General features: G+C 40.4%; 1 protein-coding gene across 2 annotated transcripts; it reads right to left on the bottom strand.

Moving 5' to 3' along the window:
- Nucleotides 1-610: 610 nt before the first annotated feature.
- Nucleotides 611-27,491, bottom strand: taf4a (TAF4A RNA polymerase II, TATA box binding protein (TBP)-associated factor). Of its 2 annotated transcripts, none has more exons than XM_061832491.1 (16): nt 26,921-27,488; nt 25,955-26,710; nt 24,850-24,980; nt 19,732-19,851; nt 18,824-18,907; nt 18,544-18,663; nt 18,381-18,470; nt 15,558-15,770; nt 14,251-14,392; nt 14,053-14,155; nt 12,395-12,564; nt 11,250-11,380; nt 10,816-10,941; nt 9,365-9,421; nt 9,137-9,259; nt 611-1,921 (listed from the first exon to the last, which is right to left on the bottom strand). In XM_061832491.1, the coding sequence occupies exons 2-16, from the start codon at nt 26,454-26,456 to the stop codon at nt 1,763-1,765; spliced, it is 2,271 nt and encodes a 756-aa protein (XP_061688475.1). In that variant the 5' UTR covers nt 26,457-26,710; nt 26,921-27,488; the 3' UTR covers nt 611-1,762. The 2 variants fall into 2 exon arrangements, with proteins under 2 accessions (XP_061688475.1, XP_061688477.1); XM_061832493.1 differs by lacking the exon at nt 611-1,921 and adding an exon at nt 8,947-9,009 and having other exon boundaries at nt 26,921-27,491.
- Between the last annotated feature and the right edge of the window lie 46 nt (nt 27,492-27,537).

Below are 27,537 nucleotides of genomic sequence, written 5' to 3'. Positions count from 1 at the left end.
AAGTAAATCATGATATGTCTAGAACAATGAAACAGTTGTATGGGGCAGTATTGCCACACCCTGTGAGGAAAAGACAGGACACGCTAGAACAGGACAAGGACAGGACAGGAGCGTGCAGGACAAGGGTTGTGAACCCGCCTATACAACTTCAGCTTTGTGGGAGTGACTATGTAAATTATAAAAAGTGCTTAAGTTCAAAATATTAAGACCCACAGACCCATTGTGACTGTCAAAGCTGTAAAATAAATTTTGAAACTGACATTTCCCATGTTGCTGCCGAGTGGCCAAGTTAATGCAGATGTTCAGTATTAAGTGCAGTAAAAATAAGACTAAAAGGCATGAATAGACAAATGAAAAATAGTGAATGTGGCAGCAAGCGAGTGCACATTCATGATATATGTTCATGCACAAATGCAAAGTACCCCACAATGTGCATTCCTAACCACCAAACGGGATTTACTTTGGACCTCTTGTCAATGTTTACTAAGGGTAGTACTGTAGTGGGTGCGGGATGAGTCCCAAGCAATCCGGCCTTGTATTTTAATACAACACTGCCTCCTAGTGTGGTATGAGAAATAAATTGTAGACAGGAGACGGACAGAAGATAGGATAAGGTTACTTGCAAAAATGTTAATTTATTCAAAATGTTCATTTGATAAAACATTTGTTTTAATATGGGTGAATTTTCACAGCTATTAAAAATATGTAAAAGTTAAGATGGAACACTTACAAATATACACATTTCCCCCCAATAAGATACTAAAAGATAAAAGGGCTGAAAGCACAAAATATATTCAGTTAAGAGACATAATGCCAATATCTATTAGAAAGAAAAACAGTGAAATATTGGCAGCTAAAAATTGGGATGTGACTTGGGAGATATTTAAATCAAGACAAAGGTTTTTAGATTAGAAGCACTTCACACGTTGAAATCTACAACACCATAAAAGTTATGAAAAAATTAATGAACACACACACACATACATATACACATATATATACACATATATATATATATATATATATACATATATATATATATATATATACACACATACACATATATATATATATATATATATATATACACACACACACACACACACACCACACACACACACACACACACAAGGCATATGACAATGCATAAAATAAAATTAAATAAATAACTGAACTGATTCAAGAACAAATTTGGTAAATAAATATACATCAAATAAAATCCAGTCTTAGTAATGAGGAGCTAGATATTTACTGTACTGCTTTGTGGGTTACAGCAGAAGTTGCTATATGGCTTATAGTTAGAAAGGCAATTCAGTAGGTCAAACTGTGTGGATGTACATTTTAAAAAAATATATCACCAAAAATAATGATTTAATATGATTGTGGCATCTTTTTGAACAAAAATGGTTATTTTCAGTGCTTCAAAGTGTAATGCAAATACCAACAAGGAACAAGAAAATTAAACTAGTGAGCGCTTACTTGCATAAATTCATTTATCATTGACCCGTCAAAATTCAATTCTCAGATTTTTAGAGGGAAGATTGTGAGAGTCCATCGCTACTTAGGAAATAACTAAGCCTTTGTGGGGGGGGAGGTAGAAAGGTGATTCAATGTATAGTTACAGTATAAACTTTGACGTTTTAGGTCCTCTTTCTTTCTGTGAAAAAAAACCACAATTTCAACTACTCTGCATTTGGAACCTTGTTTGCCCTCAGTGTGCTGGGAGGACTCTCTCCACACACTAGACTCTCCTCGTCTCCGCCTATTTAAGAAAGCCTTTGTAGAGGAAACTGGAGCTACTGGTAAATCGCTCGTTCTCCAAACATAAGAGCAAGTCCCTGAGATTGACACGTGTGATCCGCTGCCGTGTGGGCCTGGAGCCTGATGATCCAGCACCCCCTGAAAGATTGGGGCCTGATCCCTGCGGGGAGAGAGGAATTGCCAACAATGACTGTGACATACCAACTACATATTGAGGTAATGTATTTTTATTTCCCGGTTGAAAAATAATGGCAGGCAATTGTTGGTGAAGCTGCCCTCACCTATCTGTTCTAGACAGCCACTTGGAGGAACCTCATTTGAGCAGAACCACTTTGAAAAATCAATTTTATTTACATGATGTGCTTAGACTGACAACCACAGATCAATGCCATTAGCATTCCAAATCAATAGAATTAGGTGGACATTTAAAAAAAAAAAATCAAATCGTTGGCTTGTACACCCTTTCCAAAGAAACTCTCCAGTGAAATCTTTCTGGTTCATTTTATGAGGGCTATCCCGGATTGCTAACGCAAGAAAAAGACCCGCCAAAGAGTCAAGCACAGAAATGAGGAGAGGTCAGAAGTGGTTGTCTTTCAAAATAAGACACCCATAAGAAAAAAAAAAAAAAAAATCAAGTATTATTCCGATACATAATAGTCCATGGACCGGAACCAGTCCAGGGCCCGGTGCTTGGGGACCACTGCTGTAGACAACGGCAAATCAATTAGAGGAAAGCGACCATACGAACAAATTTATTATCGTGGATTTTTTTGTTTAATAGTTACCAAGAGAAAAACAGTTTCCATGCACTTTACCTTGTCAATATTTATGCACAGCTGTTGTTTCTTGCCTTTGTACCTCGTGACCACAAATACAATTGTTTTAATTTCAGATGTATTAGTTTTAAAAAATTTAATATGCTATATGGAATTTACATGGCTTCAAAAGTTTGTCTTCACTTAAATTTTAATCTGCCTCATCTTTATTGGACAATAATTGACATTTTATGCCGACCCAAGATAGAGAGACAGAGACAGAGAGAGAAAATTACAGTGAAGAAAATAAGTATACCCTGCTGTATTGCAAGTTCTTCCACTTAGAAATCATGGAGTGGTCTGAAATTTTCATCATAGGTGTATGTCCACTGTGACACAGATAATCTAAAAGAAAAATCCAGAAATCACAATGTATGACTTTTTAACTATTTATTTGTGTGATACAGCTGCAAATAAGTATTTTAACACCTGTCTATCAGCTAGAATTATGACCTTCAAAGACCTGTTAGTCCGCCTTTAAAAGTCCACCGCCACTCGATGTATTATCCTGAATCAGATGCACCTGTGAGAGGTCGTTAGCTGCATAAAGAAACCTGTCCACCCCATACAATCAGTAAGACTCGAGCAATCATTAGAAAATGGAAGAAGCTAAACATGGAGTCTAATCGGAGTGGAGCCCCATGCAAGATATCACACAATCGTGCGGTCTCAACCATTCTTAGAAAGGTGAGAAATCAGCCTAGGACTACACAACAGGACTTGGTCAATGACCTGGAAAGGGCTGGGACCACACTAAAATGTCATGATTTGAAATCATGCATGACATGGAAGGTTCCCCTGCTTCAACCAGCACATGTCAAGGCCCGTCTTAAATTTGCCAAAGACCATTTGGATGATACAGAGGAGTCATGGGAGAAAGTTTTGTGGCCAGAGGAGACCAAAATGGAATTTTTTTGGTCACAATTCCACCAACTGTGTTTGGAGGAAGACAAATGATGAGTTCCATCCCAAGAACACCATCCCTATTGTTAAGCATGGGAGTGGTAGCATCATGCTTTGGGGGTGTTTTACTGCACATGGGACAGGACGACTGCCCTATATTAAGGAGAGGATGACCGCGGCAATGTATTGTGAGATTTTGGGGAACAACCTCTTTCTCTCAGTCAGAGCATTGAAGATAGGTCGTGGCTGGGTCTTTCAACATGACAATGACCCGAAACACACAGCCAGGAAAACCAAGGAGTGGCTCCGTAAGATGCATATCAAGGTTCTGGCGTGGCCTCGTCAGTCTCCAGACCTAAACACAATCGAAAATCTTTGGAGGGACCTGAAACTCAGTTTTTTCTCAGCAACAGCCCAGAAACCTGTCCAATCTAGAGCTCTGTGTGGAGGAGTGGGCCAAAATCGCTCCCGCAGTGTGTGCTAACCTGGTGAACAACTACAGGAAACGTTTGACCTCTGTAATTGCAAACAAAGTCTACTGTACTAAATATTAACATTGGTTTTCTTAGGTGTTCAAATACTTTTTTGCAGCTGTAACACATTGTTTATAAAAAAAAAAAAAAAAAAAAACCTTACATTGTGATTTCTGGATTTTTCTTTTTAGATTACCTCTCGCACAGTGGACGTGCACCTATGATGAAAATTTCAGACCCCTACATGATTTCTAAGTGGAAGAACTTGCAATATAGCATGGTGTTCAAATACTAATTTTCTTCACTGTACATAGAGAGAGAGATAGCTATATAGTGATAAATATATATATAGAGAGAGAGACAGATACAGTACATTGTGAAACTATTCAGCCCCTTTGAACTTTTCAACCTTTCTGGCTTCAAACAAAGATATAAAATTACAATTTTTTTGTCAAGAATCAACAAGTGGGACACAATCGTGAAGTGGAACGAAATTTATTGGATATTTGAAACTTTTTTTAAAAATAAAAACGTGAAAAGTGGGGCGTGCAATATTATTCGGCGCCGTGCAACAAAGTATTATTGCACCACCTTTTGCTGCAATTATGGATGCAAGTCGCTTGGGGGATTTCTCTATCAGTTTTGCGCATCAAGAGACTGAAATTCTTGCCCATTCTTCCTTACAAAACAGCTCAAGCTCAGTGAGGTTCGATGGAGAGGATTTGTGAACAACAGTCTTCAGCTCTGCCCAGATTCTTAATTGGATTCAGGTCTGGACTTTGACTTGGCCATACTAACACCTGGATACGTTTATTTGTGAACCATTCCATTGGAGATTTGGCTTTATATTTTGGATCATTGTCCTGCTGGAAGACAAATCTCCGTCCCAGTCTCAGGTCTTTTGCAGACTCCAACAGGTTTTCTTCCAAAATGGTCCTGTATTTGGCTCCATTCATCTTCCCATCAATTTGAACCATCTGAAGAAAAGGCCAAAACAATGAGCCTGCCACCACCATGTTTGACAGCAGTGTGTTCAGGGTAATGAGCTGTGTTGCTTTTACACCAAACATATACTTTTGGATTGTGGACAAAAAGTTCGATTTTGGTTTCATCTGACCAGAACACCTTGTCCGACATGTTTGGTGTGTCTCCCAGGTGGATTGTGGCAAACTTTAAAATCAGTTTTTAGGGATATCTTTGAGAAACGGCTTTCTTCTTGCCACTCTTCCATAAAGGCCAGATTTGTGCAGTGTACGATTGATTGTTGTCCTATGGACAGACTTTCCCACCTCAGCTGTAGATTTCTGCAGTTCATCCAGTGATGATGGGCCTCTTGGCTGCATCTCTGATCAGTCTTCTCCTTCTTTGAGGTGAAGGTTTAGAGGGACGGCTGGGTCTTGGTAGATTTGCAGTGCTCTGATACTCCTTCCATTTCAATATGATTGCTTGCACAGTGCTCCTTGAGATGTTTAAAGCTTAGGAAATCTTTTTGTATCCAAATCTGGCTTTAAATTTCTCCACAACAGTGTCTCGGACCTAATACAGCCCTATGGGGGCACAAACCAGTGCAATCTGTAGGCCGGTCCCAAGCCCGGATAAATGCAGAGGGTTGCGTCAGGAAGGGCATCTGGCGTAAAAACTGTGACAAACAAATATGAGCGTTCATCTAAAGAAACCCATACCGGATCAGTCGTGGCTCGGGTTAACAACGCCCGCCCCCGGCACTGCTAACCTGCAGGGCGTCGGTGGAAATTCAGCTACTGTGGGTCGAAGACAAAGAAGAGGAGGAAACCGGATCCAGCGTCAGAAGAAAAAGAGGAATGCACAGAGCCTACAACTGAGTGTAGGGACTTTGAATGTTGGGACTATGACAGGAAAAGCTCAGGAGTTGGTTGACATGATGATTAGGAGAAAGGTTGATATTCTGTGCATCATAGAGAGCAGGTGGAAAGGTAGTAAGGCTAGAAGTTTGGGAGCAGGGTATAAATTATTCTACCACTGAGTAGATGGGAAGAGAAATGGAGTAGGGGTTATTTTAAAGGAAGAGCTGGCTAAGAGTGTTTTGGAGGTGAAAAGAGTATCAGATCAAGTGATGAGACTAAAATTTGAAACTGAGGGTGTTATGTATAATGTGGTTAGCGGCTATGCCCCACAGGTAGGATGTGACCTAGAGTTGAAAGAGAAATTCTGGAAGGAACTAGATGAAGTAGTTCTGAGCATCCCAGACAGCGAGAGAGTTGTGATTGGTGCAGATTGTAATGGACATATTGGTAAAGGAAACAGGGGCGATGAAGAAGTGATGGGTAAGTACGGCATCCAGGAAAGGAACTTTGAGGGACAGATGGTGGTAGACTTTGCAAAAAGGATGGAGATGGCTGGAGTGAACACTTAGTGACCTACAAGAGAGGAGGTAGAACCACGCAGGTAGATTATATTTTGTGCAGACGATGTAATCTGAAGGAGGTTACTGACTGTAAAGTAGTGGTAGGGGAGAGTGTAGCTCGACAGCATAGGATGGTGGTGTGTAGGATGACTCTGGTGGTGGGTAGGAAGATTAAGAAGAAAACCATGTGGTGGAAGCTGAGAAAGGAAGAATGTTGTGCGGCCTTCCGGAAAGAGGTGAGACAGGCTCTCGATGGACAACCGAAGCTCCCGGAAGACTGGACGACGACAGCCAAGGTGATCAGAGAGACAGGCAGGAGAGTAGTTGGTGTGTCATCTGGTAGGAAAGGGGAGAAGGAGACTTGGTGGTGTAACCCCAAAACTCAGGGAGTCATACAAGGAAAGAGATTAGTGAAGAAGAAGTGGGATATTGAGAGGACTGAGGAGAGGCGAAAGGAGTACATCGAGATGCGACGTAGGGCAAAGGTAGAGGTGGCAAAGGCTAAACAAGAGGCATATGAAGACATGTACACCAGGTTGTACACGAAAGAAGGAGAAAAGGATCTCTACAGGTTGGCCAGACAGAGGGATGGAGAAGGGAAGGATGTGCAGCAGGTTAGGGTGATTAAGGATAAGAAAGATGTAAGATGGAAATGTGTTGACTGGTGCCAGTAGTGTGCTAAATAGATGGAAAGAATACTTTGAGAAGTTGATGAATGAAGAAAATGAGAGAGAAGGAAGAGTTGAAGAGGCAAGAGTGAAGGACCAGGAAGTGGAAATGATTACTAAGGGGGAAGTCAGAAAGGCACGACAAAGGAGGAAAAATGGAAATGCAGTTGGTCCTGATGACATACCGGTAGAGGTATGGAAGCAATTTGGAGAGATGGCTGTGGAGTTTTTGACCAACTTATTCAACAGAATACTAGCGGGCGAAAAGATGCCTGAAGAATGGAGGAAAAGTGTTCTAGTTCCCATTTTTAAGAACAAAGAGGATGTTCAGAGTTGTGGGAACTATAGAGGAATAAAGTTGATGAGCCACACAATGAAGTTATGGGAAAGAGTAGTGGAGGCTAGACTCAGGACAGAAGTAAGTATCTGCGAGCAACAGTATGGTTTCATGCCTAGAAAGAGTACCACAGATGCATTATTTGCCTTGAGGATGCTCGTGGAAATGTACAGAGAAGGTCAGAAGGAGCTACATTGTGTCTTTGTGGATCGAGAGAAAGCCTATGACAGAGTACCAAGAGAGAAACTGTGGTACTGCATGCCTAAGTCTGGTGTGGCAGCGAAGTATCTTAAAATAGTACAGGACATGTATGATGGCAGCAGAACAATGGTGAGGTGTGCCTTAGGTGTGACAGAGGAATTTAAGGTGGAGGTGGGACTGCATCAGGGATCAGCTCTGAGCCCCTTCCTGTTTGCAGTGGTAATTGATAGGCTGACAGATGAGGTTAGACTGGAATCCCCTTGGACCATGATGTTCGCAGATGATATTGTGATATGCAGTGAAAGCAGGGAGCATGCAGAGGAACAATTAGAAAGATGGAGACATGCACTGGAAAGGAGAGGAATGAAGATTAGCCAAAGTAAAACAGAATATATGTGCGTGAATGAGAAAAGTGGAGGGGGAAGAGTGAGGATACAGGGAGAAGAGATAGCGAGGGTGGACGACTTCAAATATTTAGGGTCAACAATCCAGAGCAATGGTGAGTGTGGTAAGGAAGTGAAGAAATGGGTCCAAGCAGGTTGGAACAGCTGGCAAAAGGTGTCTGGTGTGTTATGTGACAGAAGAGTCTCTGCTAGGATGAAGGGCAAAGTTTACAAAACAGTGGTGAGGCCGGTCATGATGTACGGATTAGAGACTGTGGCACTGAAGAAACAACAGGAACCAGAAATGGAGGTGGCAGAAATGAAGATGTTGAGGTTCTCGCTCGGAGTGACCAGGTTGGATAGGATTAGAAATGAGCTAATTAGAGGGACAGCCAAAATTGGATGTTTTGGAGACAAGATTCGAGAGAGCAGACTTCGATGGTTTGGACATGTTCAGAGGCGAGAGAGTGAGTATATTGGTAGAAGGATGCTGAGGATGAGCTCCCAGGCAAAAGAGCGAGAGGAAGGCCAAAGAGAAGGTTTATGGATGTGGTGAGGGAAGACATGAGGGCAGTTGGGGTTAGAGAGGAAGATGCAGGAGATAGGCTAAGATGGCAAAAGATGACACGCTGTGGCGACCCCTAACGGGGCAAGCCGAAAGGAAAAGAAGAGTGTCTCGGACCTGCCTTGTGTGTTCCTTGGTCTTCATGATGCTCTTGCTCTTTAAACAGAACCCTGAGACTATCACAGAACAGGTGCATTCATACAGAGACTTGATTACACACAGGTGGATTCTATTTATCATCAGACAACATTGGAATTATTCAGAAATCCTCACTGAACCTCTGGATTGAGTTTGCTGCCCTGAAAGTTGAGGGACCGAATAATATTGCACACCCCATTTTTCACGTTATTTATTTTAAAAAAGTATAAAATATCCAATAAATTTCGTTCCACTTCACGATTGTGTCACACGTGTTTATTCGTGACAAAAAAAAAAAAAGAAAATTTTATATCTATGTTTGAAGCCTGAAGTGTCACGAAAGGTTGAGAAGCTCAAGGGGGCCAAATACATGGACAAGGCACTGTAGATAGAGAGACAGTGATGTATATATTTACATTCATAGTTTGTTGATTTTAATCGTACTAGCTAGACCGTAGTACTACTTGATGGTAATGTGGCTAAAGTCAAAGTCCGGCAGTCAATTTTACCTCTGTTACAGCAGTGGAAGATGGAGAGTCTGGAATCTTCCTCTTCTTTCTCGGGCCAATGGCAGCAAGAGCAGTCAGATTAGCCTCCCTCTGTCTCATCTGTGCCAGTTCTTGCTGCTGCATCTGGAGGAGAGAGGGGCCGGGAGAAGGGGGGGTGGGGGGGACACCACCCCCAACACAGACAGTCATTTTCATTCACAGTAATTTAAACAGACTGACTTCTCTGACCTCTTTCGCTTTCTGTTTCAGACGTAGCTGTTCTGGGTCTTCTTGACGGGCTCGAGACTGCATTGACAAAAATTATCAACACTGTCAGTGTCCATGTATTGTTCATTTTCCCCATTCCGCAAAATTCAGGAACCTCTAGCCAGTTTCAACATTGTCCTGAGTAGGGATGGGATTGGGTAAGATTTTTCCATTTTCAATTCTGCTTATTGATTTCATTCCGAGTCTTTTAACGGTCCTCAATTAAAAAAAAAACATGAAGGAACAATAATCATATTTTCCCAATTCTAAACATACAATCAATCGATTGTAATGCACTCCTTTTCATGATTTTTGCCTGAAAAAAAAACCCCACTGTACTTCAAAGCATAACACACAAACTTGGACCAGACCTGACTCTCCAACAACTTAACTTTTTCCAAAGTTTTAATTCATGAATTGTCAGTATTTTCACAACAAATACACAATGTTCTCTGAAATCTCAAATGGCTGTAGTCTTTTTGGGGAGCATTTTTGATGTGTAGTTTACTCCAGGATGATGTCTGCTGATATTAGTTGGAGCAATAATTTCATATAATGGCTGTAGCTAGAGCACACTCAGTTGTAATGTACCAACCAATCAGACAGCAGCTTTCAAGTCTTTGGCAAGTCACGGTGCAGCTATTTTGTCCCCCAAATATATGAAGATGGGCTACACAAGCAAGCTGTGGCAGCGTCAATGTTGGGTGGTCGATGTTCGTAAATGTTACGGTTATGTACACAACTGTACGCAGTACAATATACTGGAATCCTTGGTCTTTTGATGTTCTTGCCATCCAAACACATGAAATATGTTGATGACTTTGACCCTCCAAGGTAGGAGTCACCACCCAGCTCAAAAAGGCCATGTTGTTCAATATCTGTGGCATCCCACTTGCTCAGTTGACCGCAACAGTGTTGCAATTGCGATGTTTACGAGAGGAAATATTTTTGCATAATTTGCTTGTACTAGCTCGTAACACAAAAAAACAATGTATTTAAAAACAAAAAAAAAATTGAGAAGTTATGGACATTGAATAAACTAAAAATAAAGAAAGTCCAGCTCGGTAATATCACGGTAATCACAGTAACTTCTCGTTTCAGTTTTTGCATTCATGCAAAATGTATCTTTAATGCATTATTTTGCACAGAAAGGGTTTAGTAGTGGTGTCTTTTTTTTTCCCCAGTCCTGCAATGTAAAATTACTGCTGCTTTTGGTGACAATTCAGGACCTTTACTCAGAATGGTTAGTGATGTAGCCTATTAATACCACTTGGAGGCCAGATATTCCATGTATGTCAGACAGTCAAAAATCTACAACATTGGCATTATTCTTACCAGAATCGATAAGAGAAACGCTTGGAAACTTGGTGAATGATTCCAAATAGATTTGCTTTCCCATTGCGAACCCTGATGTAGTGGGCACTTTAATATACCTTAGCCGCCTTTAAGAGAATCTCTCTTTCCTGTTCCTCCTTCCGCTGTTTCTCTAACTGATCCAGTTGCTCAAAGAACTTAAGCTGAGAACGAACATCACTGCACACTTCATGGTTGTCCTCCTCCTGCCAGGAGAAAAGTTTTAGAGTTTATTCTGTGAAACAAAATGTCAAGAGTTTAATTGAGAGGACACGCCCATTCTTAAATGTAAGACTTCTAATGGTTTGTGTTTTTTGAAAAAAAAAAAAAAAAAAAAAAAAGTTTGGTATTTCTGACAAAAGAAGCACAATAAACATGTTAAAAACATGAAAAGATTGTCATCACTTATGATCAATAAAATAGTTTCCAAAAGTAATTGTGGGCATCATGGTGCTATTTCTAAACTACAGGGAACCAGGGACACATGATGACAGTGTTACGGCTGTAAACAAACCTTGAAATTGCCATTTTTCTGCTGTGCCACGAGGGAAACCTTTTCCAGCAAATCGCGGAGCCGATGTTGAGTAGCATGAGAGACACAATTTAGTACCTCTGGACCAAAATCTGTCACTCCATGCCTGCAGCCTAAAGTAGAAAGGGTGATGCCCATTATACCTTAAATACCATTAGGAGCTGCATGTACCGTATGTCGGGCAAAAATCAACTGAACTGAAAAAAAAAATAAATAAATAAAAATCTGATCTACTCCCTGGCGCTTCACCTTTGCACATACAATGCAGACAAGTTTTTAACACTTTTCCTTTATTTCCCGCTCACAAAAAAAAATTTTCAAAGGCGCTCTTGACAAAAGTTTCACAAGTCCATACATACAAAGAAAGCACAACAAATAAGCTTGGAAATAGGTTTTGTGGTGTAATGTGAAATGACACGGAAAGCATTGAATAAGTCAACTGGTATTTATTTTTTTTTTTTATAAATACTTTGTACAAAAGTTTTGTTTGCAATGACAGTTTTATGACACCTTCTCTACGAACTAAGAAGTTAGTCATATGCATTGTTCTGGTGTGATTTTGGCCCATTCATCCACACAAGCAGTCTTCAAAGCTTGAAGGTTCTGTACGTTTCTTTTTTAAAGACCTTGAATTTCACTTCTCTCCATAGATTTTTGATTGGATTCAAGTAAGTTGAGTGACCGGGCCATTCTAGCCAGTTTATTTTTAACCTCTTTGAAACCGATTGAAAGTTCCCTTGAGAATATGTTTTGGATCATTATAGTACTCAAATTTCCACCTTTGTTTCATGTTCATCATTTTCTTAGATGGCAGCAGATTTTTGTCAAGAATGTCAGGTCTCAACCAATTGAATGATCTTAAATATTACTAAGTGGTCAAATCCACCCAGCCCCCCAAAGGAATTATAGTGGAATTAAAAATTTGGCATGACTCTTAAAGTTCAAATTATTAAGTCACAAATTAATGACATTGAAGGAGATGCCCAAGTAAACTTCTAATCACAATTGTACCTTGAGAATTTATCAGCATACTGCCAATTGTGAAACTAGTGACCAACAACATTTTATAAGATGATTATTACAAAGGAATTAGCAGGAGCATATGGATCTTAGCTCTCGTGTCTCACCAATCTCCAGAATTCTCCTCTGTAACATGGCGCAGGAAAGAAAAGCCTCATCTTTACAGGAATGTGTCACTGCTCCTACAAGTCCTGAATTGGTTGCGAGGATGTTGGCACTTTCCTCAGATAGGTTTACTCCAGCCATGGAGGCTACATCATTGATGTCGTCGTCATCTCTGTGAAAATAGGTACAGTGATGCCAATTTACCTACCAAAGTAATTAAATCACACCATATTATTTTATTGACATACAAAGGTACAGTACAGGTCTTCAGCTTTAAGGAGAACTTTCAGGAAGAACCCACAAAATGCAATCTGACCTTTACCACTGAACTTCATTTTAATTTCTCGAGACTTTTTAACATGCATGTACATTTTTCCACAAGGCTCTGCAGAGGTCTTAATTTTTCTTTTCCAAAGACATACATTTTTATGCCTTTCTGAGACTTCATCACACTATATCGCTATTGCAACCTGCTCTTGATGTGTGACCTTCAAAGCTCAATGCTCTTTCCTCTGAGGACCTCCTGTTTGAAGCCTAGCTGAGTATTATTGATAAATTATTGGTCTTGCTCCCATGATGTCCAAATGTGAAGAGCAAGCTGAAGAGAACTGATTGCACTGATTCTAATTGAACCAGGAACCGTAATCTTCTCGTTAGAAACTACCAAGTTGTGCAAAAAGTACTGAAAAATTTAACAGATTGACATGTTATTAGTTCACCTGTATATTTCAGGTATATCCAGATATTTCACCTACAAGCCAAATACAGCAGAGTCACGTATGGTTTACATTTGTCTGTTAAGATATGTGAGGAGGGTGCTTTCTAGCAATTGCCTTAATGATCATTAATCGTTAAATTGGTTTATTAAAGGATTTGCAGGCGGCATAGTTATTGACTGGTGAGCAGATCTCCCTCACAGTTCTGAGGACCAGGGTTCAAATCCAGCCTGTGTGGAGTTTGCATGTTCTCCCAATGCCTGTGACTTTTCTCCAGGTCCTCAGATTTCCTCCCACATTGCAAAAATGTGCATTATAGGTTGATTGAAGACGAAATTGTCGGTAAGTGTCGAGATGAGTGCCTATGGTTGTTTATATGCAATTGGCTGGCGAGCAGCTCTGGGAGTACCCCGCCTCTCGCTCCTGTAATGTGATAGGCAACAGTGCACCCGTGACCCCAGTGAGGATAAGTCGAAGGGAAAATGGATGGATAGATAAAATAATTTACATACACACGTTATTTTAATTACAATGGTAATGTATATGGTTGTTGTATTATGTTAAAGAAAATTGAAATACTTCATCGGCCAACAAAAACTGAAGGTGACAGCAGGAGTTTTCTGGTATTGGACAAACATGCAAGTCAACAAACGGTATATTGCACTTTATGCTTCACTTTGTTTGGTTGCAGGTGGATTGTGCATGTAAATGTGTAGACATTTCAATCAGGCTGTGCTGTTTCCATTATGTTTTTTTAATTAAATATATATCCTTTTTATTCCAAACAAAACATGTATTTTCTTGAAATAAGTTTATTTTAATCAACTACTTTTATGAATGGATGAATTTTTGAATGTACATCCCTTCTGCACGTAATGAAAAATAACCTTAGAACAATTACTCATTGAATGAATTTGTTGGATTAAAATGCTCCACAATCTTACTTGAAAGTACCACCTGCTTCTTTTAGCCTATTATTTTGGGCTAGACTCGAGACTGCAGCCGCACTTTGCCTGGAAACAGCTGGCGCCTCCGGCTTGACGGGAACTGCCAGAGAGTGGAAGACAGACAAATAGTGTGAATGGACAACATAAAAATAACAATTTACTAATCGGCAAGAGGTCACAAAATAATACACTCACATGGTTTCAGCTCTTTAAACTGGACCGGTGGCTGCCCCAGCACGATGCGACCAGGGGCTTGATTCCTGAGATTCACCACAGGGGACACGGCTATGGGGACCTGAGGTCTCAGCATTGCTCTCTGCTGCTGAGGCTGGAGGACCTGCAAAGTGTTTGTCAGTTATTACTTGGAAAGTCACTGGTTAAAGTTACTTTGGTTGGAGAAAATAACAGAGCTGCCAAATAAGAAAAAATAACTTCCAGAACAATGTCCAAATTTGTTTTAATTTCTATGTTTTAAAAATGTTGTCAAGAGCATTTCTATGGATCGGTCATAATCATTAATATATTATGGCATCAATATTTGTCATTTTAATGATTTTGTTACATCAACCTTGTAATGGTGGACAGTTGTAACCTGAATCAAAGTACCAATACACAAGATTTTGACACTCCATTATCAAAAATATGGATTATCTTTGCCAATTCTGTTGTGAACCTTGGTGAATAAATAAAAGTATTGAAGCAAGCAATAAATCAGATCTCAAAAGTAAAAACTCCACTATTTTGCAAACAAACATTTCTGACAGACTGAACAGTATAGTTATTGTAGACAATAGTTTTGGTTTCTATTTTTAACAAGTACTTCTTGTAAAAGTTCAAGACGTACGTTAGAGGAAAAAATGTTTTTTTTCCTTGGATGCCATTTATAATCCTCTATCCACAACTGCTGCTGAAATTATGCAAATTTACCAATTGTGGGACAAACAAAGGTTATCTTATTTTACAAATATAGACAGACAGACAGACTCTTAACCTGTCCATGTTCTGAAGTGATATGTGCAGTCACATACGAACTAATATCCGATTCAGATGGAGTATCCTGTGTGGATGTGTATTAGGTTACATCTATATCTCGAAATCTTATTTCTTGTATTTATATCTCAATCTTATTTCGATGTTTTCCAACTGCTTGCAACAATAACTTAGTGATTAGCTTTGAAATCGCCTTTGCTTATCCATTCCTTGCCTCCCTAAGAAACATGGTAATACCGTAAATCTATGTTATTCACTACCAAGGAGGTGATTATCAGTGACTTACAATCCGTTGAGAAAGGGGGTCACAATAACAGAGCCTGCAGCAAGCAGCTGTTCAATGTAGATCCAACGGTAATATCAGACCCTGGATTCCACTACCACCTCCTGCCCAAGCCGGTGTTACAGCCATAACATGACATTCATTTATTTGCGTGATATACCTTTCGTAACATTTGGCAGCTCTGCAATAAATTAATATTAAAACATGGATATTAGTGGAAAATATTTACAAGTGATGGTGTCAGTCCAGGCTTGCTAACATTTGGCTGAAGCTGGGGTCTGTTAATTTGAGTGGTGAGACGAGGAGCAGTCCTGCTGAGGACAACTGTGGTGGCGCTTTGTGAGGTGGACAAGACTGATCCAGATGATGGCTGGGCAAGCTGACTCTGCTGGATGAAGGCTGCAGAGTCTGGTGTAAGTTGCCTCAAGGCGGGAAGATTTTTCTGCAGACAAATTAGCAAACATTACTGAACTGTCAACCTCTGGCTCCAAAGTACATTTTCTTTTGCATAGGATTTACTGTTATACAAATTATTTTTGCATAGCAATTTAAGGTGGAGCTGGAACTGAATCAGGGATCAGCTCTGAGCCCCTTTCTGTTTGCAGTGGTAATGGATAGGTTGACAGATGAGGTTAGACTGGAATCCCCTTGGACATTGATGTTTGCAGATGACATTGTGATCTGCTGTGAAAGCAGGGAACAGGCGGAGGAACAATTAGAAAGATGGAGTCACGCACTGGAAAGGAGAGGAATGAAGATTAGTCAAAGTAAAACTGAATATATGCGTGTGAATGAGATGGGTGCAGGGGGAAAGAGTGAGGCTCCAGGGAGAAGAGATACCGAGGGTGGATGACTTCAAATACTTGGGCTCAACAATCCAGAGCAATGGTGAGTGTGGTAAGGAAGTGAAGAAACGGGTCCAAGCTGATTGGAACGGGTGGGGGAATTGTCAGGTCTGATATGTGACAGAAGAGTCTCTGCTAGGATGAAGGGCAAAATTTATAAAACAGTGGTGAGGTCAACCATGATGTACAGGTTAGAGACAGTGGCACTGAAGAGACAACAGGAAGCAGAGCTGGAGGTGAAATGAAGATGTTGAGGTTCTCTCTAGGAGTGAGCAAGATGGACAGGATTAGAAATGAGCTCATTATAGGGACAGCCAAAGGTGGATGTTTTGGAGACAAGGTTCAAGAGAGCAGACTTCGATGGTTTGGATATGTCTAGAGGCGAGAGAGTGAGTATATTGATAGAACGGTGATGAGGAAGGAGCTGCCAGTCAAGAGAGCCAGAGGAAGACCAAAGACAAGGTTGACAGACGTTCTGAGTGAAGACAAGAGGGCAGTTGGTGTTAGAGGAAGATGCAGGAGATAGGTGCAAATGGAAAAAGATGATTCCTTGTGGTAACCCATATCGGGACAAGCCGAAAGGAAAAGAAGAAGATGATAGCAATTGCAGATTTGCAATTGAGAATTGTGCAAGAATTTTAAAGACGCTGTTTTGGGCACTACCTGTAGTTTAAACAAACTTTCACTAGGTGCTAAATCATTTTGTAGTTTTATTCGTTTTTACTCTAAAATTTACACATTCTGACCAATTGAAGAAGAAATGTTATGTATAGACAGAATTTTTTAATGTTCTGGATTCGGCTAATAGCTTGGTGGCACATTGTTGCAGCTGTAGAGCATTGGCCTCACAGTTCCGGGCACCAGGGTTCAAATCTCGGCCCCGCCTGTGTGGAGTTTGCATGTTCTCCCCGTGCCTGCATGGGTTTTCCCCGGGCACTGCGGCTTCCTCCCACATCCCAGAAACATTAACTGGACACTCTGATTGTGAGTGTGACTGTTGTCCGTCTCCATGTGCCCTGCGATTGGCTGGCAACCAAATCAGGGTGTACCCCACCTCCTGCCCGATAACAGCTGGGATAGGCTCCAGCACTCCCCTGAACCTCGTGAGGATAAGCACCTAAGAAAATGGTTGGATGCATGGATGATGATGGATGGATGTTTAATAGCATGCACCAACAGTCACCAGGAAGAACCCAGAAAGCAGGGTGCTGGTTGGGTTACTGTTTTAACATCCCTTGTTTTCACTATGTAGACCTCCACAGAATGACTCTCTCAAATGGATTTAGTATAAAAGTGTCAATTTCATTTTTAAAAAATTAATTAATTAATTTTGTCATCCGAGTGTCCAGAAAGGGCTCCACTGACAGCTACTTCTGTTTGACCCAGTTTTGTATTCTCTTGGTAAATACAGTGTATTTAGCAAAGACCCTTCTCTCTGATTGGTTGCCTCCGTGGCAAACACCCACTTTTGACAGCACACGTCTTTAAGTTGATAGCACTGGCTCTGGAGCAGAAAGGGATGGCGGGGATCTTCGCTAATGTGTTAGGGAAGTTTGAGACCTTTGAAAGACCCGATTTCAGAAGAACTCAGAAATGTGTGGTCAACTTTAATTCATATTTCACATTTACATTGGCACAATAGATAATATTACATCCCAATTACATTGAAAAAGTTGTTTTTGTAAGATATGGAACCATGAACATTGGTGGGGTTTGAGTGTGTGTTTGGTTTAAATCGTGTTTAATTCAAATTAATTCATTAAATGTGTCCTTAGGGTTACAGTCATAACGAGTCAGCATGCTGTGATTCCCTAACATATGACGACTGCGCTTTTTAAAAAAAAAATAAAATCAGTGATCACTGGTTAACCCCTGCTACACATAGCTGGTGCCACGCAGTTTTCATTTCTGCTATCAAGCTACGCTGTTTTTGTCTAGTTACGAGGAATAAACACTTAACTCCTTGTTTTGAAAGCTGCTGACTGCTGTTTTGTGTGTGAAATTTAAAAAAATTGAATTGCATATTTTAGTGATGGAAATAGAGGAAAGCATCGCTAAAGAGCACCTTTTCAGGCCACATATTGCAAACAGATATTGGATAGTTCTGACCGTAAACCTTAATTTGGCCATAGAGATTATGGCTGTGTGCCAAGTTTGCTAGGAGAAACCAAACATGAAGAGCAAGATGAGGATATAAGACACCTTACCTCAAGGAAAGGCACTAGGTACGGTTGGGGCGATGAGTTAAGCTCTTTATATAGTCTGCTGGTGAATTCCTCAGCTTCTAGTTTATTCTCCTGATGAAAGAGCTGATATGAATGTATTTGTAAATGCAATTAATATCTCGTATGTACCGTCATCGTGACTCACCAGTAGGTCTTTAACCAGCTGTTTCACACTGGCAGCCTCGGTTAATCGCTTGCCTGTGCAAGTCAGCTTGATCAGTGTAGACAAGAAGTTCCTACATTTGTTCACATTCTCCATTGTGTCCTAATGGGAGTAAAGGCCTCATTTAGACTCTGTTCCACTCACGTACCGTTTTAACACATTTATAATAGGCAGCAGAAAGACCTTTGTCTCAGGGATACTACTGGATACAGTTCCGGGGCTTTTAAATATAGAGCTCCATCATTCCAATGAAAGTACTTACTTTACTCATTGTAATTGACGGAACCGTGTTCCCAACTGTTTGACTTCTCTGGCTCATTCTTGGCATGGCCGGCGCCACTGAACCCTGCAGGGGAGGGAGAGGTCCTCATAATTGTGGAATTTTTTTATCATGAATATGAAAAATCTCTGAATCCGATCACTTAATTTTTCGTGTCTTACCATTATTTTAATCAATTTTACCTTTGAACTGGTAAATCAGAAGATATAAACATGAAAAATGAAAATCCTTTATTTTATAAACCTTCAAAAGATACCATCATTACATAATTACAAGAACATCCAAGTCATTTTTTGCATCTGCTTGATAGTATCTCCCAATTACCTAGCAATGCCTCAGAACATCAATTTTCTGAGCTGCTTATCCTCACGAGGGTCGTGAGATAGCTGGAGCCTATCCCAGCTGTCATCGGGCAGGAGGCAGGGTACACCCTGAAGTGGTTGTCAGCCAATAGCAGGGCACACAGAGACAGACAACAGTTGCACTCACAATCAATTTAGAGTCTCCAATAAATGCATGTTTTTGGAATGTGGGAGGAAACCGGAGTACCTGGAGAAAACCCACCCAGGCACAGGGAGGAACATGCAAACTCCATAAAGGCGGTGCCAGGATCTCAGAACTGTGAGGCCAACGCTCTACAGCTGCCCCACTGTCCCGCCATGCTTTCAAACTGTTTACACCAAGTACCCCCTGCTAAAATGCTTTGCTCGACAAGTACCACCATCATGACCAACATTAGATCTTCAAAAACAAAGCAAACAAATGACATTTAAATATACATACAGAATAAATCGTCGGTGATGAGGAATGTTTACATGATGCAGCCGATTACTGACATCATCAAAAGATAGATAAACATAAAATGCATTAAAATGTTAATCCTAAAATACCTGAAGGACAGGAGGTCTACGAAGAGTGGTGGTGGAAGGCAACGATGTTGGAGTTGGACAGCCCTGTCTGATAATGGTGCTGGGAGTTGTATGTCTATTAATTATGCTGTTTCCAGGAGCCTGGCAAAAGGCAGAGGACAATTTACACTCATTTCTCTCTCAAAGTATGCATCCACATGACACCATCCATACCTAATAAGATCTCTTAAGTTGTATCCGAACATTGCATTGACAAAGATAAAGTAACAATTATAAAAAAAAAAAGATTATTTTAACAAACAATCTTAATTGTTGTGGATGTAGCTCCGCTCCCTCAAACAGAGAAGGGTTTATATTTTGGTTACTTGGGTTCCATCAGCAAAGACACAGCATCACTACATAGTGCAAGCACAATAATTATATTAGTTTAACAATCAAATGAACAGAACTATTATTATAGGCACAACTATTCAACAAAGAACTAATAAATTACAAGAAGCAATATTTTTTGATAATTCATTGAGACACTTTGTTTAACTTAAAATTGGCCAAAAGATTGAAATTTCAGCTCAAGCAGGAAATAGTTGAATAAAGCAGTACAGGTAAATAATATTTAATATGATAGTAGAGCAGACTGTTTCATCAAAATAAGACATTTGCAAAAATCTTTACTATGGAAAACGCTCAATATTGCCGATTTTCCTGACATTACGGACCAAACCACGAATTGAAATCATGTGTTTGTGCATTTTCGGCTGTCAATTTGAAATAATGTCCGGTTTTTGAATAAAGGTACAACTCACAATTTTTAAAAATCTGATCCATTGATTAATGGGGGTATAATCAGATAATAAATTACAATAATAGATAGTTGCAGCCTCAATTATTATCTTAAGTGTACAATACAGCTCCTATACTGCCTCACATTAGATCATGTGAATGTATCTTAATCTATATCACATACACCAGTACTTTACCGACAAATGAATAAATTACTCATTACCTAGACTTTTCAGGTGAGAAATGACATGGATGAACAATTGTTCTGGGAGATAAGTCCTAAATTTGATACCACTTTTTTTGCCCCTAATGTCGAAATGACTTAATAGTTATTGAATTAAAGTTAATAAAACAGGACACGATCAAGTTTACATTAAAAAGCAGAAGACTTACTGACCAATTATGAACAGAAATAAAATACCAATATTTTTCTTTCACAGCATTTTGAAAATACAATTACCTCAACATTAGTGATGCAACCAAATAAAAACATGAAAATGAGAAACACAGCCCCAAAAATAAAAAAAAGATGAAAGACCATAAGAAAGTATTATGGCAATTATTACAGACACAAAAACACTAAAGGGATGAAAAAGGTGACCAAAAAAATTTTTTATAAAAATAACCTTGTCGGAGGCTAAGGGGGAGGATCCGTTGAGAATTGTTTTTATTTTAAATCAAATGACTGAAGAATACAATAAGGCAAAATACATTGTCTTCACCTAGAAAAACTTATTTACACTGCTCAAGTACATGTACAAATTTCAGATTAAAATTAAATTTTCCTCCTTTCTTTGCTTTTCTGAGTTGGCTTCCAACTTGAGCAAGACCCATCTCCACCTGCTCCTGATCCCAGCTTCAAGCTGCATCACATGAATAGCATCCTCCTCTTTCAATTTTATACTGGAAAAGCATTGACTAAAATCACTCTTTGTTTCACTTCATTTTTCACTATTACCAACTTCAAAGGCTAATCCCAAATGCATCCTCCAAGAAAATGTGAAGTAAAATATTTTTCTGTTTTTATTATCCCTTGCTAAATTTGAAGTTAGTTCGTGTTGTGACATAATCCCTAACATCGCTCAATCACTCAAGCATTTAACATTAACATCTGTCAACTAATTACATAATTGTACATGCGTTATCTCCTTAGTACAAGATGTACTTGCGAATCAACTCTTGTCCTCAAAAGCTATGTGTGCTTCGCGTTTCTGCTGGAACCACAATCAGGGCCATGATCCGAAGCACCTCAATAAGATATACCAGTGCAACAAATATGATACTGGCTGATCTGCTGCGCTAAAATGTTCCTTAAACGTGAGAGCAGCAATAGAAGATGTCCCCTCCATTGGTGGGTAGTGTAGCTCAATATTGTACTAAAGCATGAGTACTGTTATTTTAAAGTGACTAAGAAAAGTGAAAAGTAGCCCTCTGAAAAAAAAATGAGTAAAAAGTACAGCGTACTGAGCAAATTAGCTTTACTGAATGTGTAAATTCACTCCACAGTCTTTAATAATGTTATAAATGAGCTGAAACATGACAGTTTGGGCAGACAAGAAAGCCGTTTTGTTCGTCAAAGTAATAAAAGAGTAGCACATTGTTGCTCTCACGGTAATGAGCAAGCAATGAATCAGATCTAAAAAGGCAGAATTAAAACTCAGCACTATTTTGTCCCAAGATGGTGGCCTCTTAAGGCTAATTCATACTCCCACGGTCGCCAACGCCCGCATTCCATCACATGACATATGCATTGCCCCACACAGCACCTCCGCATAGCCAGCCACGCAGATTTAAAAAATCTTGCTCCGCAGCAAGAGACGCAGGGCTCATCTCTCGTGATTGGCCTGTTTTAGTCACATGCTGTGATGATGTTCCTCCTGGCTCCAGATACCACCTACACCGCCACCTTCTGCACCATAATTGACCCCTCCGTGGATATTGCGCAATCCGCGTCACTGAGCAATCAGAGGCCAGAGATCTGCATAAACCAAAACCCGTTTTTGCTCCCGCCATTTTCTCAGACAACATTGCATGGTCCAGTATAGGTTTTGTTAGCGTATTTGGGTTATTTAACAAAAAATATGGTTAAGAGGTGTAGTCACGGACTTTGCAATAGTGGCAACAGGTATCCTGAAAGGCTAGTTGGTCGAGTTCGATTCGTACCCTTTCCAAAACCGAAGACCCAGTACGAAAAATGCCTTCGATGAATCAAACTTTGTGGAAGACCGCATCATCAACTAAATCCATCTAATATCAACCGGAACAGATATGTTTGCACGAAGGTATGCCCTATATTTGATTTTCAATACATGTCTCGTATAAATGAATTCGAAGGTCTTCGCTAGCATAACACTGCTGCGTGTGATCGATTGACACAGTTATTCTTTGTTGAACGATATTTAGCGATGATCGGACTGCACAAACGTGTCGCTTTCTTGCTGGCTCGCGGTCGAAGCTTAACCAAACTGTGTTTGCATGAAGATATGCCCTAAATTTGATTTTTAATACAGGTCTCGTATAAATGAATGAGACGTTCTCCGCTCGCATAACATTGCTACGTGTGAATGATTGAATGAAATCAGAAGCATGGAGTCTCTCTCAGTTAAGAATGTATTCTATTTAGAATCTATAATATATCGTTGATTTGAATGAAATCAAAAGCATGGAGTCTGTCTCAGTTCGGAATGTATTGTATTTGCCATTTTTACTGTTTGTCTTACGTCAGCGCACGTGCCGTGACGTCACTTCAGGAGGCGTGGTTAAGTGCCCTGTACAGAGGGGTCAATTAAATGTATCATCTGGTCAAACAGACACTCTTCCACGGTCGCCATTGTTTTTTCTGTATTCTTCGCTACGGAAAGGAAAGTAAAAACAATGACTAGAAATGACCAAAATGCTGAAGAAACTCCACCAAGAGGCATCCAAGACAATACGACAAGAACTGCAGTCGTTTCAAAACTGAACCCCTGGGTTGCGAGATTATAAAAACAAAATATATGCAGGAGACTTGCAGTGACGTGAGTACAAAGAAGCCTTCAGGCACAATGATGAGTAGGGCTGGTGTTAATACCTATGCCCAGGAAGCCCAATAGGAGGAGTTGCGTGCCTTTCTTGTCGTTTGATTGATGAACTAGACATAAATGTCACCAACGCTGAAATTGGATTGGCACAAACAGCGCCCAAAGCACAGGTCAAAGTCACAGCCTCATGCACGGAGAACTTGATAAAGAAGCAATAATCAACAAATAGAAGTACCCAGCAACATTTATATCACTGTAACGGAGTAAAAGTAGCATGAACATGCAAACTCCACACAGAGGGGTCCGGGATTGAACCCGGGACCTCAGAACCGTGAGGCCAACGCTTTCCAGTTGCTCCATCATGCCGCCTAGTATATTAAGTCACAGAATAAAAATAATTCTGCTTAGTGTTCAACAGAACCACTACGCTATAACAAATCAATAGATTACAGCTTCAATATTTATCTTAATGTACAGTATTTCTCAGGGTTTGGCTCTGTTGTTGGCATCCATCGCTTAACCCTTAGATGGCAGCAATGTAACTAAACATGCGCAGTCTGACTGAAATCAAAAGGAGGAAGACATGTTGAAGAAATGTGATATGGAACGAATACAATGCGGCAAGTTATGAAGAAAATCACACACTATGTGTGTGTGTGTGTGTATATATATATATATATATATATATATATATATATATATATAAACCCAACTGTCCAGAACAGTTTACTCAGACAGCAACAGTCTGACCACTGTCAAACTATTTGGGTGACCATTCACAGAACGATACTAGTTAGTAGTTGCTAGCGCTAAGGTAAACAAAGCCCCATGAACACTTTCTATCTCATCCATGAATGACAATTTTTTTTATCTTCCTGCCCCACCCACAAATCAAAGACAAAACCCTAAGCTCTTCAACTGCCACCAGGATCGCTCTGCGGCATTGCTTTGTTTACATTACAGGAATGTCACCGAGTCGTCGACTGTTTAATGTGATACAAGCGTCATACTTGATAACATTTGTCATTTTCAGAGGATTTTTGACTATTTTATACATATTTTGCAGCCTTTGTTTTTTTCCAAATGATAGACGTTAGCTTTTTGGGGGATTAATTATGGCTAGGATCTTCAAGTTATTGAAATTCCACAGAGTACCAAAAAGTATAGAAAGTAAAATGATACCCTTTTGCCAAATCAGGCATTAATGAAATACTGATCAAATCGAGCTTCTCGATACATTGCCCAGGACTAATGAACCATAGAGGGGCATGCACTGACTAAAAATGGAAAATCTCAATAAGAAAAGACAAAAAATATATATTAAAGTATGAGATACAACCTGGCCTGGAGGTATGTTTGGTGTAGCAGTTCTGGGTGCCATGCCTCCTTGCGCCTGTGCCTGCATCTGGGCCAGCGCCTGCTGAGGAATCATCAACAATTGTCCAGTCTCACAGCGTACAAGCACCATCCCTTAAGAAAGTTGGAAAACATATGATGTTAAAGTCCAATCCAACAGACAATCAGATAGGCTGCTACATTCATGCTGTAAATGAAACGAAATTCCAAGACCAGTGTTTGAAATAAATTAAGTACAAAAACAATACTTGGTTCCTATGATTAAGTACTTTTAACGTACCTGTAGTTTGACTATTTTTAAGACTTTATACTTCCTACATGAATATCTGTACTTTTCTACTCATTAGTTTAAAATGGGCTTCGTACTTTGTCGAAAAAATACATTAATTTTTTTAAATACATCTCTAGACGCAAGATTCCCTTATCCAGGAATTTTAGACTAAGAATTAGAATCTTCAAAGGAAATTGTTTGATGTTGTCAGTGCCATAAATTGGTGAATTCTGTGTCATTTACCAGCCTAAAAAACAAAACCTTCTAGCGTTCACAAACATTCCATTTGATCTTAAAATAAAAAACATAGTTAACGCATATTTTTTTTTAATCATCATTAACTTTTTGCCTCAGTTCATAATATTAGCGAAGGTAAGGGAACATGTATTGATAGTATAGTAACAGCTATCACAAGCTTAGTTCCTTCTCAGTAGGAGCACAATGAAAGTTAAGAGAAAATTATTTTGGCGTAAACCTTTTTTTTTTATATTATGATTATCAAAATGGGTAATGGGTGAATGTAACTAACAGTAAAAGGGGTTTTGTCCTTCAGTAAGTTTCATTTCACTAGTTCACTCAGAAGCTACTTTTACTCAGTTTTTCTCTATGAGCAGGTGTACTTCTACTTAAGTACGTGCGTGTGAGTACTTTTGCAACCAGTCAAGCCCAAATGGTGCAAAAAAATGTATCCTTTAATAAAATATGATTTTTGAATTTCTGTGGGTTTCATGGCGATTTACATTATATACACACACACACACACACACTGTAGAGTTGAACTGTCTGCAAAGTTGAACTGTCTGCAAAGTACACTCACCTGGTGGAAGCTGGATGTTATGTATACTGGGCTGCCCCGGGGATGTCAAAGGGAGCCTGGGTGATACAATCTGTTGCGTTAGTGTTTGCACACCACCTGGACCAGCGAGACGAGGAGGAGCAGCAGCGTCACAACTGACAGGGAGCTGCGATAGAGCCTGGATGTTGGTGGCGGGGGACTCTGCCTTGATCGGGGGAGGCACTGCCCGTACCCCATCATTGTTCCCGTTTAAAGTTGGACCCAACTCCACGGTTTGCAAAGGAGGCCTGACGAGGGTGACGGTGGCTCCTGATGCCGGGGACACAGTCGGAGTTGAGGCGATTACTCCGAGCGAATTGGGGATCGGCGTCTGGATGACGGTGCTTGACGAGGTCGTTAAATTGGGCAAACCCTTGGACAACACGGGTGCAGAGTTACTGACACAAGTCACGGGGTAGGTGTTACAACTCGCCACTGTCGTTCCCGCTGGAGGTACGGCACTTCCTGAATTGTGACAGTTCATAATTGGTCATTGAACGTGTGCACAGACTACGAGCCCGCTTCCTCCTGACGAGTGAGGACGATTAGTTACACCAACACTGACAATGAGAGTTCTGCCAGCCTCGTGTCCCGTGGCAAAGTCCGCCGACTAACCATGGGGACGTCGTTATGCAGACACCCCATACGCTTCCAACTTGTTAGGAGCAGAAACAATGAAGAAAGTGATGGGACTACACTTTGGCGCATCTACTCATCTCCCTGCCGGCGTATTCCTTCCTACATAAGGAGAACAACACAGTATTAAGGAGTTACAGCATACCTGCCTGCCTAGCTATCTTATTGACGCAAGTCCCAAGAGGACGATAGCGCGCTGAGCAATATTTAATGGTCACTTGTCTCGTGCCTTCCCAAGTGGTTATTGTGAGACAACAACAACAATTGTGAGACTACGGAGCGTTCAGCGTGACAAACTACGGCTCTATTCACCTCTCTGTGTAATTTAAGCTCATCCAGCAGACCAGGGACAGCCGCCATCTTTACTCTTCGCGAGCTGGCGAGAAGTGAAGGCTCGTCTGCACTGGACTTACCAAGTGACATGCGCATGCGCAGGGCAGCCTGTCCTCTTGAGTTGAGCTGTGATTGGCTGCTCCGCGGCCTAAAAGGCGGTCCTAATGGCATCTACTGTCATTCTGAAGGGTCGGTTCTCAGCAGTAAACGCAGCCGCGGTCTCCAAATGTTTTCGGTAAACAGTGCGTCCCAAGCGACTCGTTTTTGCGGCTGCATTAACTGACCCTTTTGAGACTAGCCAACGGCGACTTTCAGTGAATTGTTAGTGTGCTTTACAAAAAGAAGAAGTGTCCTTTTTCGAAATTCATGTACGGTCGAGACTTAAGTGCAAGATGGCTGCAGTGCTGTGGACAGAAAGTGAAGTTGTTGCAAGTGAAGAGGCGGAGTGGGCGTCACACCCGCCCTGAAAGGAAACACGCTGCTGTCAGGGATAGGACCTCAAGTATTTCCTATGCGCTGCACCCTAATGAAATTCTATAGAAACATTTCTTGTTCGGTGTAAAAAAAAAAAAAAAAAAAAAAAACGAGGCTTTCTC

Source organism: Syngnathoides biaculeatus, chromosome 10 (assembly GCF_019802595.1).
Source record: "Syngnathoides biaculeatus isolate LvHL_M chromosome 10, ASM1980259v1, whole genome shotgun sequence".
NCBI classification, from domain to species: Eukaryota; Metazoa; Chordata; class Actinopteri; order Syngnathiformes; family Syngnathidae; genus Syngnathoides; species Syngnathoides biaculeatus.
Note: the sequence above shows the minus strand (reverse complement) of the source record. Positions and strands in the feature narration are given on the sequence as shown.

Coding starts and splice junctions, on each gene's coding strand:
- taf4a (XM_061832491.1), bottom strand. CDS start 26,456: ATGAACTGTCACAATTCAGGAAGTGCCGTACCTCCAGCGGGAACGACA. Junction 10,942..11,249: donor AGAAAAATGGCAATTTCAAG/GTTTGTTTACAG, acceptor TTCTCCTGGCAG/GAGGAGGACAACCATGAAGT. Junction 9,260..9,364: donor TGAAACAGAAAGCGAAAGAG/GTCAGAGAAGTC, acceptor TCTCTCCTCCAG/ATGCAGCAGCAAGAACTGGC.